General features: G+C 40.7%; 3 protein-coding genes and 1 long non-coding RNA gene across 4 annotated transcripts in view; all 4 read right to left on the bottom strand.

Annotated features, from left to right (window-relative positions):
- Nucleotides 1-909, bottom strand: part of LOC139140033 (uncharacterized) — a 42,912-nt gene extending 42,003 nt beyond the window's left edge. Inside the window, exon 1 of the long non-coding RNA XR_011553933.1 lies at nt 794-909. This is a non-coding gene — a long non-coding RNA (uncharacterized lncRNA). The remainder of the gene's footprint in view (nt 1-793) is intronic.
- LOC139140034 (uncharacterized) overlaps nt 1-6,861 on the bottom strand; it is a 60,911-nt gene extending 54,050 nt beyond the window's left edge. The window contains exon 1 of the mRNA XM_070709026.1: nt 6,733-6,861. The gene's annotated coding sequence lies outside the window, so the exon portion shown is untranslated. The remainder of the gene's footprint in view (nt 1-6,732) is intronic.
- A 5,462-nt stretch (nt 6,862-12,323) lies between these two features.
- Nucleotides 12,324-13,052, bottom strand: LOC139140843 (uncharacterized). The gene has a single exon (XM_070710292.1). It carries the CDS (start codon nt 13,050-13,052, stop codon nt 12,324-12,326), a length of 729 nt encoding a protein of 242 aa, XP_070566393.1.
- A 2,427-nt stretch (nt 13,053-15,479) lies between these two features.
- Nucleotides 15,480-16,880, bottom strand: LOC139140824 (uncharacterized). Its single transcript, XM_070710261.1, has one exon. It carries the CDS (start codon nt 16,878-16,880, stop codon nt 15,480-15,482), a length of 1,401 nt encoding a protein of 466 aa, XP_070566362.1.
- Nucleotides 16,881-18,258: the final 1,378 nt, after the last annotated feature.

Genomic DNA, 18,258 nt, shown 5'->3' with positions numbered 1-18,258 from the left:
TATCTCACTTGTACAATTTAGGATGCAGTTTTCCTCTATGGTTTACCACTGAAAATAGTCATTTCAAGTGATTGTTGGTAGAACAGAATGAAAATTTCTATGAATTTTGACTTTGACCTTAGTACACTAGCCCTCAGTCGCTCCGCATTTCTACTTTATTTACATTTTTCAAAGGATCAGGGACCAACATTAGACAGCCTGGATCTACTTTAAAATCATCAACGGCAGCTGTTGTAAAAAAGTGTTCGTTTTATGAAAGTGTTCGTTTTTTGGAAACCACACTCAAAAATGCATCGTCTTCAACACAAAAAGCATACAAGATATGAATTCAGAGATGTATTGGAAGCCATCGATGCGGGGTTTTTTGAATGAATTATTGCGGCTTTTGATGCAGGAAAGCAGTCTTCGAACTTTAGCGATAGGTGAAGGCTATAGCAGCCATGGCCGGTTTATTCCATTTCCGGACTTCCTGCATTGCCGTGTATGACGACTGTGCTACAGCCAACCGCTAAACGTCACAGTCTGCTGAAGTTTACACCTTCATTTATTCAGTTTTGATATTTATATGCCCACGGAGTTAAGGCAAGTCAAACGTAAAGAAAATAATTAAAATCCGAGAGCGAACGTCGACCACCAATGCCAAGGTGTTGTTTACATTTTACAACCCTAGGCTAGTGGATCGCTGTAGGGGCGAATGCTGATGCATTCAGAAGAAACATTTCCTGATAAATATTCATAAAACGCCGCATAAGTATCAATATGATCTGAGAAATTGCCATAAACGTAACTGTACCTTTCGTCATCAACCTGTCTGTATTTCTCCATTTCGACCCAACTGAATCACTTCACTCACATCTCATGGCCGAGGCAATGTTGCGTTATGGCACAAGCTCAATGACCTCTAACCTCCAGCCAGCTGTGTACGTTGTATCGACGTATTCCGTGCACAGGCGCTCCTTAGCTGGGTCGTCTGCTAAGTAGATCGATTTTCGGATCGATCTATTGATCCCGTAGTCGATATGCCCGCCACTGCAACCTAATTAGGTTAACCTATTTAGGTTGCAGTGGCGGGCATATCGACTACGGGATCAATAGATCGATCCGAAAATCGATCTACTTAGCAGACGACCCAGCTAAGGAGCGCCTGTGATTCCGTGCGGTACTGGCGGTACCTAGTGCTGTAAGCTTAGCGAGGCATTGCGCGATCGACAAATGCGAACGAATGAACACAAAATTTTCATTGAAAACACCCCAAAAGTGTTGAAAAACAAGTAATTAGACATTAAGGATACAGATCATTGTAAGCTTTTGGCGACATGCTGTTTGTTACTAGCTATTCATTTCTGTAGGAAGCACAACAATTACACGATTTTCAGGTAATAACAGGCGGCCGTATGACCGGTGGCCGGCTTTTAACGAAACCCCCGTAAATACTGTTCAACTTTAGTTTCAAAATCTGTTGAGTTTTACAGTGTATTGCATAGAAATAAATGTGATTTAGTCCAACATGGTAATTGCTTAAGTCAGAGTATACATCGACCATATACAAATCGGCATTTGTCTGCAAATTTAGACAAAACACTCAGACTGTACTGGCAATATGACAATGTTGAAAACTGGGCTTGGTGTCTATCGAAACCGACGACATTAACACTGCAAGCAAGCATATAAAATGCTTGCAACTCCTGCATCAAGTTGAGACATAGCCGCAGAATGAACCGAAGCAAAGTTGTCTGCATTTTGATGCAAAGTGCCAATGTCGCGCGCATTGTCCTATATTTAGAAGCTAGTTCTGTCACAGAACTGTGCTCAAATGATGACCATGCAACATCGAGCAGTTCCTCGTATATAGACATACACATCGGGTATCAAACTTTGCTATTACGGACAAAAATGAGATTGGCGACATGCTGTTTGTTACTAGCTATTCATTTCTGTAGGAAGCACAACAATTACACGATTTTCAGGTAATAACAGGCGGCCGTATGACCGGTGGCCGGCTTTTAACGAAACCCCCGTAAATACTGTTCAACTTTAGTTTCAAAATCTGTTGAGTTTTACAGTGTATTGCATAGAAATAAATGTGATTTAGTCCAACATGGTAATTGCTTAAGTCAGAGTATACATCGACCATATACAAATCGGCATTTGTCTGCAAATTTAGACAAAACACTCAGACTGTACTGGCAATATGACAATGTTGAAAACTGGGCTTGGTGTCTATCGAAACCGACGACATTAACACTGCAAGCAAGCATATAAAATGCTTGCAACTCCTGCATCAAGTTGAGACATAGCCGCAGAATGAACCGAAGCAAAGTTGTCTGCATTTTGATGCAAAGTGCCAATGTCGCGCGCATTGTCCTATATTTAGAAGCTAGTTCTGTCACAGAACTGTGCTCAAATGATGACCATGCAACATCGAGCAGTTCCTCGTATATAGACATACACATCGGGTATCAAACTTTGCTATAACGGACAAAAATGAGATAAACTCAGTTATTTTTCTGACAAAATTGTTCACCGAAATTGTACCCCTACTAAACTTGATCGCGCTGGTCAGGAGTCATCGATCGCTGGTTGAGAGCTGGTGGCACATATTTAATTAAAAAAGCAAAATCGGCGAAATTTTCAACATTAGTTCAAGTTAAATATGATGGTTGTACTAACCTGTAACGAAAGAAGCTCTTTGGACCTACGACGTGTCCCACAAGCACACCACACAGCGCAGGAGAGGCAGATCCCAGACGTGTCGAACTGTACGCTTGCAAGCAGTATAGCAATATGGCGGACGTGTTGACATCACCGTTGTCGAATGGTGGCGCTCGTTCAGGCAAACTACGGGTGCGTAGATCCTGGCGAGGCACGCACCTCACACACAAAATTTCACACTCATTTTCCCGGTGCGTAGAAAAATGAGGCCAGTCGATAAAAACGTTAGTAAGCACTATTTAGGCAGTTCTTAGGCCATTGGAAGGCTAACATTATAAAGCCAGGGCTTTTGGCTTTATTACGCAAGTCTGGTCTCGATAAGTACGTGAATTCCTTACTACATGGTCTCGATAGTACTAGTACACAAACGCACACACACACACACACACACACACATATATATATATATATATATATATATATATATATATATATATATATATATATATATATATATATATATATATATATATATATATATATATATACGAAAATGGATTATTTGTCAATGCAGGCAAAGTATAGTGCTCAATGCATTTCTGCAGGGCGGTAATACTGAGAATCTAGGAACTTGTAGTTGTCACTCTACAGGCTGTTTCATGCGCTAAGCAATCATCAGGAGTGAGGATATTGCGGGAATGGGACTGTTTATATTGTGTTGCACGTGAGTATGCATATTCAAATAAGTTGATGCGGCCAATGGCAGGTCAGTTATTAATGAGGAGGAATTTGCTGCGGTGTCTGCATTTTGAGAGGAATTCTCATCATTTGTTGAATGTTGATTTGCTGTCTGAATAAATTCTATGGAGTTTTTCTGTATGCAAAGGTTGCAGCGTTTGGTTTTAGAATAGGGGGGAGCTCTGTCGATAATTGACCATTTGATATCGTAGTTTCTGTTGTTGTCTTTGAGTTTCCATATGAATTTTGAGAGTTCTGTGCTATTTCTGTGCTTGGGTGTTTTGAATGTGTACTTGTGATACGTGTATCTTTGTTTGAAGGTTGAGTCCGTGAGTCCAATGTAGTGTTTCTGATCGTTGTTTGTGGTGACAGTGGCTTTGTATATTACTGAAGAGGTGAGGCAGTTTCCTGAAAGTGGACAATCGTCTTTTTTGCGGCAGTTGCACAACTTTTCTTGTTCCCTGTCTTTATGTAGTATTTGGTTGTTGTGGGCTTTGATTATGCTGCCCATATTTCTGGAGCAACTGTAGCTTACTTTTACGTTGTTTTTGTTGAAGAGCTTGTGTAGATGGTGGCCGTCTGGAAAGTGGGTCTTAATCAAGTTCAGGAATTTTCTGCCGATGTTGGTTTTCACTGCCTTGTTGAACGGGGGGTTGTACCAAATGATTCGTCTGCTTCGTTGTCTTTTGTTTTCGTTGCTTGGTGACGGGGGCTCGTACTTCATTTTGTATGTGTGTCCACTTTGTTTTCAGGGCCTTTACGAAGTCGGGGCTGCTTTCTTGAATGTTGCTTTACAAGGATTGTCTAGATATGCTCTTCTGCCACTGAGGTAGGTATTTGTTCCAGGATTGTGGGCGCATGGCAACAAACGATGAGAATTCCTCTCAAAATGCAGACACCGCAGCAAATTCCTCCTCATTAATAACTGACCTGCCATTGGCCGCATCTGCTTATTTGAATATGCATACTCACCTGCAACACAATATAAACAGTCCCCTTCCCGCCATATTCTCACTCCTGATGATTGCTTAGCGCATGAAACAGCCTGTAGAGTGACAACTACAAGTTCCTAGATCCTCAGTATTACCGCCCTGCAGAAATGCATTGAGCACTATACTTTGCCTGTATTGACAAGCAAACCATTTTCGTAAACTGCTCCCAAGTAGAGTCGAGCACTACAGTCAAGACTGGCATCCAACATGGAACAAGTAAACTTCGGATATTCAATGAAAAACATCCCAATACCATCTGTGAAGGAATACAAGAAATGGTTGATCGAGAAAGTACTACACTTCCTCAAAAAGACAGAAGACACCGAAGAGAGGAGGGAAACATTTGCTTTAAAACCAGTAAGTACCCACCCCAAATCGACGAGATGAAGGCCTTTGAAGACGACGTCCGGAAATGGTAGAAAATGTGGAATTCCGTGATGTCAAATGCGATTTCCAAAAACGACTCAAATAAGACTCGAAAATGCTTAGAAATACTGATAAACTTATCATCCCGGCCGACAAAACCACAAACTTCTACAAAACATCCAAAGAATATTACGATAAACTCCTGCGAGAACACCACCAAATCATACAAAAAAGTGAACGATGATAGCATCCAAGAAATCGACAAGGCAGCCAAATCCATCACCGAAAAGCTACACATTGAAGATAGGGTTAAAACAATAGCAAAGAAAGAAGCTTTCATCACCCTAAAAGACCACAAGGACAATTTCACAAACAAGCCAACCTGCAGGCTCATCAATCCATCCAAAGCAGAAATCGGCACCATAAGCAAGACAATTCTTGACCGCATTAACCAAGATGTACTCTCCAAAACCAATCTAAATCAATGGAAAAACGTCAAATGTCATAAACTGGTTCAAAAGCATTCAACAGAAAGCAAGCAAAAGTTTCATCGCCTTTGACATTATAGAATTCTACCCGTCAATCACAAAGAAATTGTTAACAGAAGCTATCCATCACCCATGGAAATACACCGTCATCTCCGACGAAGAAGAAGAAATCATAATGCACTCAGAAAATCCGTACTGTTCAACAATGATTCCGTATGGACCAAGAGAAACTCAGAAGACATGTTTGACATAACCATGGGGAGTTTTGACGGAGCTGAGATATGTGAACTCGTCGGATCGTACATCCTTTCCCACCTCAGCAAGAAACTCGTAATATTCATCCTGGAAAATGCCTCTTACCAGCCAGACAGCAAACCAAGCAACCAGCTTCTCTTCCACAGCCCGCAGACTGATATAGGAAAAACCGCTGGTGGCTCCTCAGAAATACGGCGGGCAGTTTTTCCGCCAAAACAACCGATTTTTAATCCAAATTTTGCATTGATCTTCGTTTTCGAGCACACCCACCTCGCCTAGGTACACGATGTGCCCAGCCGCGCTTGTAAAATTACGGAAAGCCTACTTTTTTCTCTCTATGCGAGCGAAGCGATCGTATCCGCCGCCATTGTTAATCTCATTCAACCCATGAGCATTCGGGCGAAACAGTATAGCGCCACGTACGGCGAGTATTTAGAGAAAAATAAATCAAAGAGCAACAAAAAACAAAGCGAAGAAAGCTAGAATTATTAACAGCTGAACGCAATATGATAGTTGAGCAATGCAAAATAAAAAATAAATAAACAAACAAGAAATGCCCGTAATACCCGTCCGAGCTGAGCGATGACGTCATAAGCGTGTTGCAATGCATTCTGGGTATTTAAGGTAAAATTTATGTGTAGCATGTTCTATGGTAGTAATACCGGAAATAGAGAAAGAACAAAGAAAGAAAGAAAGAAAGAAAGAAAGAAAGAAAGAAAGAAAGAAAGAAAGAAAGAAAGAAAGAAAGAAAGAAAGAAAGAGAGAAGGAAAGTGAGCAAAAACTAACAGTTCCAGAGCTGGTCTCTGGAACTAATTACATGCAATACACTAAGGCCTATGTGCAGTCAATAGTGTAAACACTCCTTACAGCTATTTTGCTGTGATCATCCACAGTTGCTATTATCACAGACAAAGAGACAAACAGTGCCAATGCATCTTCCTCAACCGATTAAACGATGGCCTAAATAAACATGCCTGTCCTGTTCATTACATCATTCAGTGTAATACTAGCACAGATAACTTTTCAAGCCCTTACAATCAATGCAATTTATTACAATTAATCAGCTGAATTAACATGAAGATGACACAATGTAAACTGGAAATATCTTAAGGTTTAATTGATACATTTGTATATTGATACAATGTAAACTGGAAATATCTTAAGGTTTAATTGATACATTTGCATCCTGTTTCTCGCTTTGCCTGCAGGAGACTGAGCTGTAGCTATCAGCAACACTTACCGTGACAAATTTTGGTTTCCAAAAACTGCAAGACAACAAAAAGCAACAGAATTATCAAATCATCAATTTCAGTTTGTAGTACACTGTTCAATATCATAGTACACAGAAACATCACAACATCACTCAAACGCAATTATATCACTACGGGAAAAAGGCCTTCTAATTGTTCAGTGCAGCGCCGCCATCGTTAAGCTCTGCCATTGCTATTGTCAATAGCAACAGATTTTCAAGATGGCGGCGCCAGAAAGAGAAGCTGCAATTATCGAGTTATAGTACTTATATATCTAAAAACAGCAGTAAATACAGGAGACGAAAAGTAGAAAATGATACTGCTGTATTTCTTTTTGCTAGATATACTTCCCAAGATATGTCGGATTATTGAAATACACCTGCAGACTGATTATACAGTCAATGTTTACAATATCGCGCAACGCATGTTGATGTCGCCGAACACCAGCAATACAAATGCAAAAAATGAACAAATTATGTATGCATTCAAAAATCGAAAACCACACAATGGCAGCATATTATCTCCAGATAATATGTGTAATTTTTTATTTACATAGTGGCAGCAATAAGCATAAAGAGGCGAGCGATGTAAATGGGGACGGTAAAGCATTGCAGCCGGTGAAAACGCCGTTGTTATCTATAGGGTATTCTGCATGTAAGGCGCTGAATTACTTGCGTCTGTAACAATGTAAACTTTAAAAAATTAAAGCAAAACTTCAAAAATCTTAAACCATACAATTGAAGTGCACAACATCAAGATTATTTGTGTATTTTTTTAAAGTCAATAGCTGAAGGAATAATAATCTCCAAGCGAGCGATTGATTCGGGACCGGTGAATAATCACAGCCGGTAAATATGCCATTGTATTTGTATGGGCTTGGGAGTAATAAATTACGTCGCCGAATCACGACAGTAAAATGTAAATTTAAATAAAACCAACGCAACAGCAAAACATCGAAAATAATACCCTTGTAGGACAGTATCTTAAGATTATAGATTTAGATTTTTACATTCATAGCTGAAGAAATAAGTATCTTGAGGCAAGCGATCGGCACGGTAGCGGCGAAGAATTTACAGCCGGTAATACTGGGTGCGGGAGGGAGTAACGTATACGCGTACGTCGCCAAATCACGAGAGTAAAATGTAAATTTACACGAAACTAACGGAATATCCAAACATCGAAAATAACACCCTTGTAGTACAGTATCTCAAGATTATAGATTTAGATTTTTACATTCAAAGCGGGTGAAATAAATATTTTGAAACAAGCGATCGGCAATAGCGGCGAAGCTGGTAGATCATCAGCGCCCATTGTTTTCTATGGGCGCGAGTAGTGTGTTGCCGAAAAACAGAAGGCGGTAAAATGTAAAAATACAATAATTTGAGCCAATATTTAAAAATCGAAAACGATACGATTGTAGAACGACATCTAAAGATTACGGATTTAGATTTTTACATTCGTAGCTGATGAAATAAATATATTGAAGCAAGTGATCGGCACGATAGCGGCCATGAATTTGCAGATAGTAGACGCCATTGTTTTCCTATGGGGCGCGGGCAATGTGTTTTTTGTCGAACTACAGACGGCGGTTCAAGTGTAAAATCACAAGAATTTAAGCATATATTTAAAAATCGAAAACGATACGATTGTAGTACGGCATCTCAAGGTCTCAGGTGTGAATTTTTGTATTTATGAATGAAACACTAAAAAAATTGAAGCAAGCGATCCACAAGCTACCGACGACGGCGCAAAAACCATTGTTTACTATGGGAATTTTTCGTATCATTCATCCACACTTGCAATACCTAAAACTCGCCGGTTCAATTTTTTCATTTTTCGCACGAAATGGAAGAAAAGACAGTCGTTCGGATGTTCATCGTAACAACAATCGTATTGTTTTCGATTTTAAAATTACGCCCTACTTTTCTGGTACGAATTGGTTTCAGGGCTTAATTAGCAGTGGTGCTGTACGCGATTCGGACATAACCGCTTGTCTGTGTCAGCATAATTTTGGCAGAATTTTCGTAATTTATTTTATATGTAAGTAAAATACTTACATATACGTTTTCATGTATATGTATACTATATATTTAGAGAATCTTTAGGACAATGCTAGCGTGAAACGGCGGCAATAGCGTTATATATTTCTGACGGGCGTCAATGTCCATGAGACAGCGTGTCACTGCCGTAGTGGGCTCATGAATAATTCATTAGGACGACTACGCGTGAAACAAATTGGCTGCCAAAAAACCCGTAGTTAACCGTTCCCAGTATATCACATACATTTCTCACACATACTGATACATTCAGGATAAAAGCTGTACAATAGTGTATTTAATATATCTTCACATCACCACAATATCTTGTAAACAGCAATCAGACCCATAGTACAAGTACACATGTAGTTGACACACAACTTCATTTTGGGTTGTTCAAACTTGGATTGTTGAAATTTGCATAAGTACAGTTTTTTGTCAAGTTTTTGCTCTTTTCTCTCAAATTAATCCCCTTACCAAATCTGTTGACCGGAAAGTGCCCGGTATGTGCCCGGTTTGTGCCTGGTATGTGCCCAGTTTGTGCCTGGTGCCCCTTTTCACTGCCTGGAAAGTGCCCGTTTTATGTGTACTTTGATTTTTAAGCAAACACAAGTGACCGTTAACTGCACGTTTTTGACCGGAACAGGACCGTCATTAGGACTTAGTTTTTTTTTAACTGACTTTTACGACTGGAAAGCGACCGGCGTTATGACTTAGTTATTTTAACCAACATTTATGCCCGGTTTATGCCTGGATTGCAATGAAATAGAATTTCTTTATTTTTTATGACCGTTTTGTGCCTGGTTTGTAAATGAAATTGAATTTGACCTTTGGGAATGCCCGGTTTATGCCCGGATTGCAAATGAAACAGAATTTAAATATTTTTTAATGACCGGTTTGTGCCTGGTTTGTGAATGAAATAGAATTTGACCATTTCGGAATGCCTGGGAATGGCCGGTGCAAATAAAATGGAATTTGACTCCTAATAGATGACTGCTTTGCACCTGGTCTTCAAATAAAATATAATTTGAATATTTTCCCTTACTGAAAATTTACAGCAAGTTTGCAGCAAATATGCAGCAAGCATAGCTTGCAGGAAGGAGTTGCAGAAGTTTACAGCTAGCTATGACCCTCCCGCAAACCCTTAGATCAGTTTGCAGCAAATTTGTAGTAAATGGCTATGTTGCTGCAAATTTGCTGCAAATAAGATTATTGCTGCAAATAGGGAGCAACATGCTGGACATATTACCAACTATTGCATTCCCAGGGAGTACAGTGAACCATTGCAGTTCGTGACAGTTAATACTCAAGAAAACAAAACTGACGTTTCATTTATATTTTATATTTATGTGTTTTTATAACAGACAATCCACTATAACTGGTAGATAATGAACAGCTTTAAAAGCACAGTTCAGCTGGTGAAAGTGACAATCTGGTTGGGTAAATCATGGTTGGATCGACAACTGAACTTTTAGGAAAACATTAAATCAGGGACTTGTCTGTCTTGCAAGTTAACCCTGTATTTTCTGTGAATGATACCAAAATGCAAGCAGTTTCGAACGAAATATGCGTCTGATCTGATTACTTCTCGGCGATTGATCCGGCGCGCGTTTTTCTGAGCAAAGGGTCAATCGTACCGGGCAACGCATGGTGATCGAAAAATCGTGCTCCATCGTGCTCCGATGACCGACTAAAACAGTTGACCCATCTTTGTAAAGCTTGAAACATTCTCCATACTGCAGATGGCAAGGTTAAATTGAAATTTGACCAAAAATAGTCGATATTTGGCGACAAATAACTTACTGTGGATTAACAAGGTCAAATGCTGATTTCTAGGAGCCGTACCCGGCCAGGAAATTCATCCAAATTAGTAATTTCCAATGTACTAACCACTTGTGTCGGTCACCATCTCGGCCGCACTGAACATTGTGCGTAACGTCTACAACTAAAACTACCAGTGCTAAAAATAAAGGGCGAAATCAAGCCGAAAAGTTCCAAACTCGTTGCAATGTACGAGCCAAGGTTAGCATGGTTAAGTATTCATGACGTTGGCGGCGGCAGGTTCGCTGATTGGTCAATCGTTATATCCTCTCTATGGACATAACCCGGACTGTGTACAGTCTGTGCCCCGTCATCGTGAACAAAATCTCGCCTTCTGATGACATGGATTGATGTGAAGGCTTTTGTCCATGTTTTCAGTGATAGACTAATATTGCCGAGCACAAATTTGAGGTTTAATTACACTCCATCCCGAGCTGCTTTATGAAAATCCAATATATGCCACTTCGCTAACTTCCAACGCGTCCTGTTAGCCCTCTATGAGCAGCGAGCGTGACCAGCCGACATGTTTACTCTCTGAGGTCACGGTTCATCAAGATCAGATCGCGCATTGATATTGATACTCAAAGAAATTTTACTCTGTTTTGAGTCTTTCTATGGTAAAAATATCCATTTTCATTAAACTTAAAAATTAACTTCTATATCAAGTATGAAACATAACGGATTGGCGCAGATGTAGAGTCAACTCCAGCGTTTCAAAACGGGACTACATTATCAATCGCGTAATAATTTATAGATCGCACTTCCGTGAATGTCATTAGGCTTTATTGGCGTTAAGTTAGATTTTAGTACCGTCAGCTGTGTACTTGTGATCAGGGAGTTATCTAGTGGACAATTTCGTGATATTTCTATGGAATCGCTAGTCAAATGATGTCATAGAGTTGCAAAAACGTGTATACAGTAACAGAGACAGACGAAGTTCTAAATTTGTGAACGCAAACAGCAGTAAAGATGCCGACTATATTTTCTATGTACAAACGGCACGGAGAGACCTGCAACCGGGAATCGTCTGCGAGCCTGTGATATAACCGAGGTTACGTTGGTATTGTCGGTTATGTGGTAGCGTGTCGGGGCCGGCAAGGCTGGTATTCCAATGATGAAGGGATGTAAAGACGACTGGAAACAGCGAGTACAATATAATCTAAGATGCTACTTTATTACACTAAGCTCTAAGCTACGTACATAGAGTGATGGTAAGCTGGAGACTGACTTGAGTACACGTGGGCCAAGAGAGATATACATGCCCTCATGAATAGTAATGACAGCTCATGAATAATAATCACATGACACTACGTCACATTCCTCCCTCCTTATTTTGATGGAGACAGGGAGTCTACATCACTAGTACGGCAAAATAATTCAGAAAATCAGCAAAAATCAAAATGAAATAATACAATGCTAATACTACTGAATCTAAAGGAAAGTACATGACAAAAAAAACTACTGACTAAGTCGGGTACAGCAACCTGGGCAAACACCATTACTATAAGGGTTGAAAATTCAACATGCATTTTCCAAACAGTGTATATCAGGTCACTACAGCCCTTTCACTACATCATCCATGCACTTTCACACACTACCGTACATCCGAGCTCCACATTCGCGACAATGCGTCCGCGTTTGTATTTTCGCTGCCCTTCTTGTACTCAATCTTAAATTGATGCTCTTGCAGTATTAAACTCCATTGCAACAACCTACGATTTTTACTACACATTTTGTCTAACCAAACTAATGGATTGTGATCTGTTTGAACTGTAAACTCTCTCCCGTACAAGTAAGGATTCAAAGCTTCCACAGCCCAAACAATGGCTAAACACTCTCTTTCTATAGTTGGGTAATTTCTCTCCCTGGGGAGGAGTTTTTCGGCTAATATACTGAACCGGATGTTCCTCTCCCTTGTCATCATACTGACACAAAACCGCACCAATACCATGGTCAGACGCGTCTGTCTGCACCACAAACGGCTTATTATAATCTGGAACCGCCAGAACTGGTGATGATGCTAAAGCATCTTTCAGCTTCTGGAAAGCATCTACACAGCTCTGAGTCCATTGAACATTGGCTGGGCTATTTTTACATGTCAGCTCAGTCAATGGGGTCGCAATGTCAGAGAAATTTGGGATAAACTTCCTGTAGTATCCTGCTAATCCTAAAAATGATCTGACATCACGCTTTGTCACTGGTGTTGGATAATCGACAACAGCATTAACCTTATCTGCCATAGGTTTTATTTTTCCACTTCCAGCACCGTAACCAATGAAAGAAACCTCACTGCCACCAAGATAGCACTTCGTTGGTCTAGCAGTTAGTTTACAACTACGTAACCTCTCAAATATGCTACGCAGGTGTTTAACATGATCTTCCCATGAATGATCATGTGGACCCAAGTCATCCATATATGCTTTTTCTCTGGGCTGATTAAACGTCTTATCCATTATCCATTATCCTTATCTTATCCATTTCATCCCAAATGGCATAACAGTAAACTCATACAGTCCAAAAGGAGTGATAAAGGCAGACTTCTCCTGAGCACTTTTGCTCAGGGAATTTGCCAATATCCCTTTGTGAGATCGATCGTCGATATATAATTCGATCCGCCGATTTCCTCAATCATTCATCTGGTCTAGGCATCGGATATGCGTCAGATACCGTGACCTTATTTAGACCTCTATAATCAATGCAGAATCGAACTCCGCCCTGTTTCTTCTTGACTAAAATGAGAGGCGAGGCATAGGGACTCTTTGATTCATGATAATTCCAGCTTTCAGCATTTTCTGCAGTTCCTCTTTAACTGTCTGTTTAGCTGCCTGCGGTAGACGATATGGTTTCTGACAAATTGGCGTTTCGTCAGTAGTTATCACATCGTGTTCTACCTGATCAGTACAACCGGGCACGTCAGTTAAAACATCACTGTACTCTTGCAGTAAGCGTAACAGTTCCGCACGCTGATCCGCAGTTACGAATCCGCAATTACTACATCTCTCCAAGTCTCTGTGCTCTGATCCTCCGGTGTGTAGTACATAGAGTTTTCTATGTCCTTGTTGCACACAGCATCAACAGTGTCAACAAAATACACCGTTTATTTCTCTTCTTTCCATGCTCTCAGCATGTTGATATGATAAACCCGCTTTGGTTTTCTACGGCCACCTCGCTCAATTTCGTAATCAACGTTTGAGACTTTCCTCACCACAGTAAATGGTCCTTGCCACTGAGCACTCAACTTATGCGTGGAGGAAGGTAAGAGTACAAGTACTTTATCACCGTTCTTAAAAGAACGTTTCCTTGCTCCCCTATCGTACCACCGTTTTTGTCGTGCTTGGGCTTTTTCCATGTTCTTTTTGACAATTTTTCTCATGTCGGCAAGCCTTTCTCGCATCGTTATTACGTATTGCGCTAAGTTTTCCTCCTGTGAACCTTTCTCAGTCCACTGATCCTTGATCACAGCGAGTGGTCCTCTTATACTTCGACCATACATTAGCTCGAAAGGTAAGAAACCGGTACTCGCTTGCGGTACTTCTCTATGCGCAAAAGAAGGTACGGCAAATATCGGTCCCACTCCTTCGGGTCTTCCGCTACGAAACGTTGTAACATGGCCTTGAGCGTTCCGTTAAAACGTTCCGTTAATCCATTGCATTGTGCGTGATATGGGGACGTTCGAATTTTTGAGATCTTCAACTTCGCACACATATCAGTCATAAGGCGTGACATGAAGTTTGTACCCTGATCTGTCAAAATTTCACCAGGTAGTCCCATCCGACTAAAAACTTCGATCAACGCTGTCGCAACAGTCTCGGCTTCCTGGTCTGGCATAGCCAAAGCCTCTGGATACCGAGTTGCATAATCCACGATGACTAAAATAAACTTATTTCCACGTCGAGTTCTTTTCAATGGACCCACAATGTCCATTGCAATTAACTCAAACGGTATATTTATAATAGGCATCGAAATAAGAGGCGCTTTCTCAGACGCTCTCCGTCTTGCAGATTTTTGACATGGACTACAAGTCCTGCAGTATTCTGCAACATCCTTAAAAATACCGGGCCAATAATAGTATTGTAGCAGCCTTTGTTTAGTCTTTTCAATGCCAAGGTGTCCTGACAGAGGTATGTCATGTGACACTCTTAACAATGCATTGCGACATTCCGCCGGTACTACAATTTGTCTAACTTCACGCACCTTATGTGAAGAAATCCACTTACGATACAATAATTTCTCGTGCCAGAAAAATCCAGTTTGATTTTCTGACGATTGATTTGCATCTGCATGCTCTCACACCTTTGTAAGAGTAACATCGGCCGATTGAAGTTCTCTTAATTTACCCTGATCTAATCTTAATATTTCAGCATATTCCTGCTGACATTTTAATCCAGTGGAGATATTCTTGGACACTTAAGAAGTGACATCATCACTTTCCTCGTCATCACTGATGTCACTCAGATCTGATGAAGTCTCATCAAACGGCTCGTCAAGGGCTGATGCATCATGGGAGGTATCATTACACTCACTCTCACTGTTTACATCATCCACTTTCCAATCGTTTAAATTGTCCTCATCAAACAATCTAGAGATACCCAGTGAATCATCGTGTTCGTCACGTGACCCATTTACCTCTTGGATTTCATTGACCTCGTCAATGTGTTTTGAAGCACTGTTACTTTCATCAGATGATTCTACTTCCTCATCGAAGTCATCATCACTTTCTTCTGCTTCACTGAGAGTCGGCAATTCCTCAACAGGTATTGCTTTCACGCCAGACGCCATTTCATTTCGCTTAACTATAGCCTCGCGCTCGTCCTGCGCTTTCTTTTGACGTCTTGTGACCACTAACACACGGCGATCCTGCAAGGCAAGCGCGTCCTCACCTAGCAGAACGTCCTTAGGTATACCTTTCCATACCCCATACGTAAAGGTCCAGTGAAAATTTCACTTTCGATGTGGGCTTTGACAACAGGCGCCTCGTGCACTGTTTCGTCTGCAAAACTAATATTGCAAGTCTCTCCAGGCAAATAGTTAGATTGTTGTACGACCTCTGGCTTTACCAAGGTTTGACAACAACCTGTGTCCCTCTGTATACTCACTGGTTTACCGTCTAAACACCCAACGTAAGTATTTCTCCCAAGTAGATAATCGTTACCAAATATCATAGCCTTTGTCATCCTGACTTTTGACATGGCCAACGACCTTTGTCTTTGCTGAACCTGCATTTTTATCAGACTTTTGTTCGGGACAATTTCTTGCCAAATGACCAGTTTCCCACAAGTATAACACGCAGCTGAGGGCTTTGACTTCTCACCACTCTGAGATGAGTTATCAAACTTCTTTCCCTCACCCTTTTGCTGCTTGTTCTTATTGTTAAAACTTTTGAAACCCCGCTTCCGCTCAGTCTGATCGCTAGCAGCGCCAGAATGTGCAGATTTATAAGTCTCACCAAGTTTTACCAACTCCTTATAGTTTTCAGGATCTCTTTCCTTCAAATATGTTTGCATTTGCTTGGGCACGCCTTCAACTAATTGCTCCATTATAAATAGTTCACGTACCCGTTCATATTTTTCTTCACCGCTTAAAGACGGAACCCCACTTGTTTCCATCCAGCGGTCAAAAGTATCGGCAACAATATCACCCCACATACAGAATGTCTCCTCATCTGTATGTTTGCAAGCTCTGAATTTAACTCTGTATGACTCTCTGGTGAGCTCATACTTCCTAAGTATAGCAACTTTGACCTTATCATAATCTAGGGCATCGTCTTCTCTCAACCTAGAATATGCCTCCTGGGCCTTACCTACAAGAGTCGGAGCTAATTTCTTTGGCCAAATCTTCTTAGGCCAACTGTACGTTCGAGCTAGCCTCTCGAATGTACGCAGATGTGTGTCCACATTGTCACCTTCCTTGAACTGAGGGAGCTTAGCAGTCCAATCATTGAACTCACGATCCGTATCAGGCGACTTTGCTTTCGCTTGTTGTACATCTAATTCTTTCATTTTCAACTCGTGTTCGCGCTGTTCCCTTTCTGCCTTTAGTTGAATTTCACGAAATTGTTTTTCTTGCTCAAATTTCTGTTTTTCTGCATCTATACGCATGCGTTCTCTCTCTAAATGCTGCGTGTGATTTGCCTGCTCTTGTTTATACAGATTCAATTTGAGCTGAAGAATTTCTTTTTGGTGCAACAGGTTTTCAGCTAATTCTTTTCCACTTAAACCACTTGTTGCGCCATAATCATCGACAGGCTCTTTTTTAACTTTAGGGTCTTGGTTTTCTGTCATACTGGAAAGTATACTTCATGATCACCCTCCGTATCGGACATACTCATTCATTCACTAGCACACGGCTGTAGTAAGAGATATACACTTACCTGGTCACCCCTAGAATGCAATGGTATCAACCACCAGTGTGTCGACCCCACCCAGTCAGTGTAAATTTCTTAATTGAATGCAACTGAATGATAGTGTTTCCCACGGCTTCTTATCTTTGTTTTTCACTGCTAATGAAAGATACTCAAGTGCACAATCACAGAAATGCAAATTTCTTGTCGTATGATTTGCACAGGTACTTAGTTAAGGGCGTTCACCCCAGAAAAACAACCTATCTTTAGATCGTTAAGACTTTGTTTCAATAAGTGTTTATCTTAGTACTTACAGTCTTTTGCGTCAATGGGTGTGTCTTCCCGCGTATACTGAAAGATTAATTAAACACTGAAACAAAAAGATTGTGAAAATTCTCTGCACACAGAAATTTTCAAGAAATTTCAAAGTCATAAAAAGCAAGTCCGGTTGCTTCATTGACAGTGTCCACGGCAAGGTTCAATTAAGTTCACTTCACACAAAAGTTCTTTTGTCTTCTTTAATTGTCCCCCGTCTTCTGTCAGCTTGCTTCTGCTGGCTTATGGTTGACTTCTCTTTGACAGTGCTCACAAAATCCAACTTCTCGTCTCTGGTTTATCAGCTACGTCCACACGGCAACGTCTGCACCAGTATTAAGTTGATCAGCAAATTCAGTTCCACTGGAATATCTCAGGTATCGGAGATTCTGCTATGATGGTATGTCCACATACCAATGCATACATAAAAATGACGACAGTCTCCCCCTGCAGATAACTTTCCAAAGTTCCGGCAGATATTTAACTTGCTGCTTGTAGCAAAGTCAGGTTACAACAACCATAGAAGCGTTCGTTCCGAGTCTCTCAGCTTTTAGTAGCACACAGTTATTTGTCAAAATTCCGAGTGTGTCTTACACACGGCTTATAGTGTCTTTAAAGTACTCACGGTTAAACAACCAGGTTTCCTCCAAGTCCGTCTTGAGAATGTGAGTTTAGAATCACAACCGCTGGCACCAATGTGATATAACCGAGGTTATGTTGGTATTGTCAGTTATGTGGTAGCGTGTCAGGGCTGGCAAGGCTGGTATTCAAATGATGAAGGGATGTAAAGACGACTGGAAACAGCGAGTACAATATAATCTAAGATGCTACTTTATTACACTAAGCTCTAAGCTACGTACATAGAGTGATGGTAAGCTGGAGACTGACTTGAGTACACGTGGGCCAAGAGAGATATACATGCCCTCATGAATAGTAATGACAGCTCATGAATAATAATCACATGACACTACGTCACAGAGCGTTCACAAATGTAAGTCAATGTA

This window comes from Ptychodera flava, chromosome 9 (assembly GCF_041260155.1).
Source record: "Ptychodera flava strain L36383 chromosome 9, AS_Pfla_20210202, whole genome shotgun sequence".
NCBI classification, from domain to species: Eukaryota; Metazoa; Hemichordata; class Enteropneusta; family Ptychoderidae; genus Ptychodera; species Ptychodera flava.
This window is presented reverse-complemented; position numbering and strand designations above follow the sequence as displayed.

What these genes read in the sequence shown, in the direction of transcription:
- LOC139140843 (XM_070710292.1), bottom strand. Translation starts at nt 13,052, where the DNA reads ATGGATAAGACGTTTAATCAGCCCAGAGAAAAAGCATATATGGATGAC.
- LOC139140824 (XM_070710261.1), bottom strand. Translation starts at nt 16,880, where the DNA reads ATGACAGAAAACCAAGACCCTAAAGTTAAAAAAGAGCCTGTCGATGAT.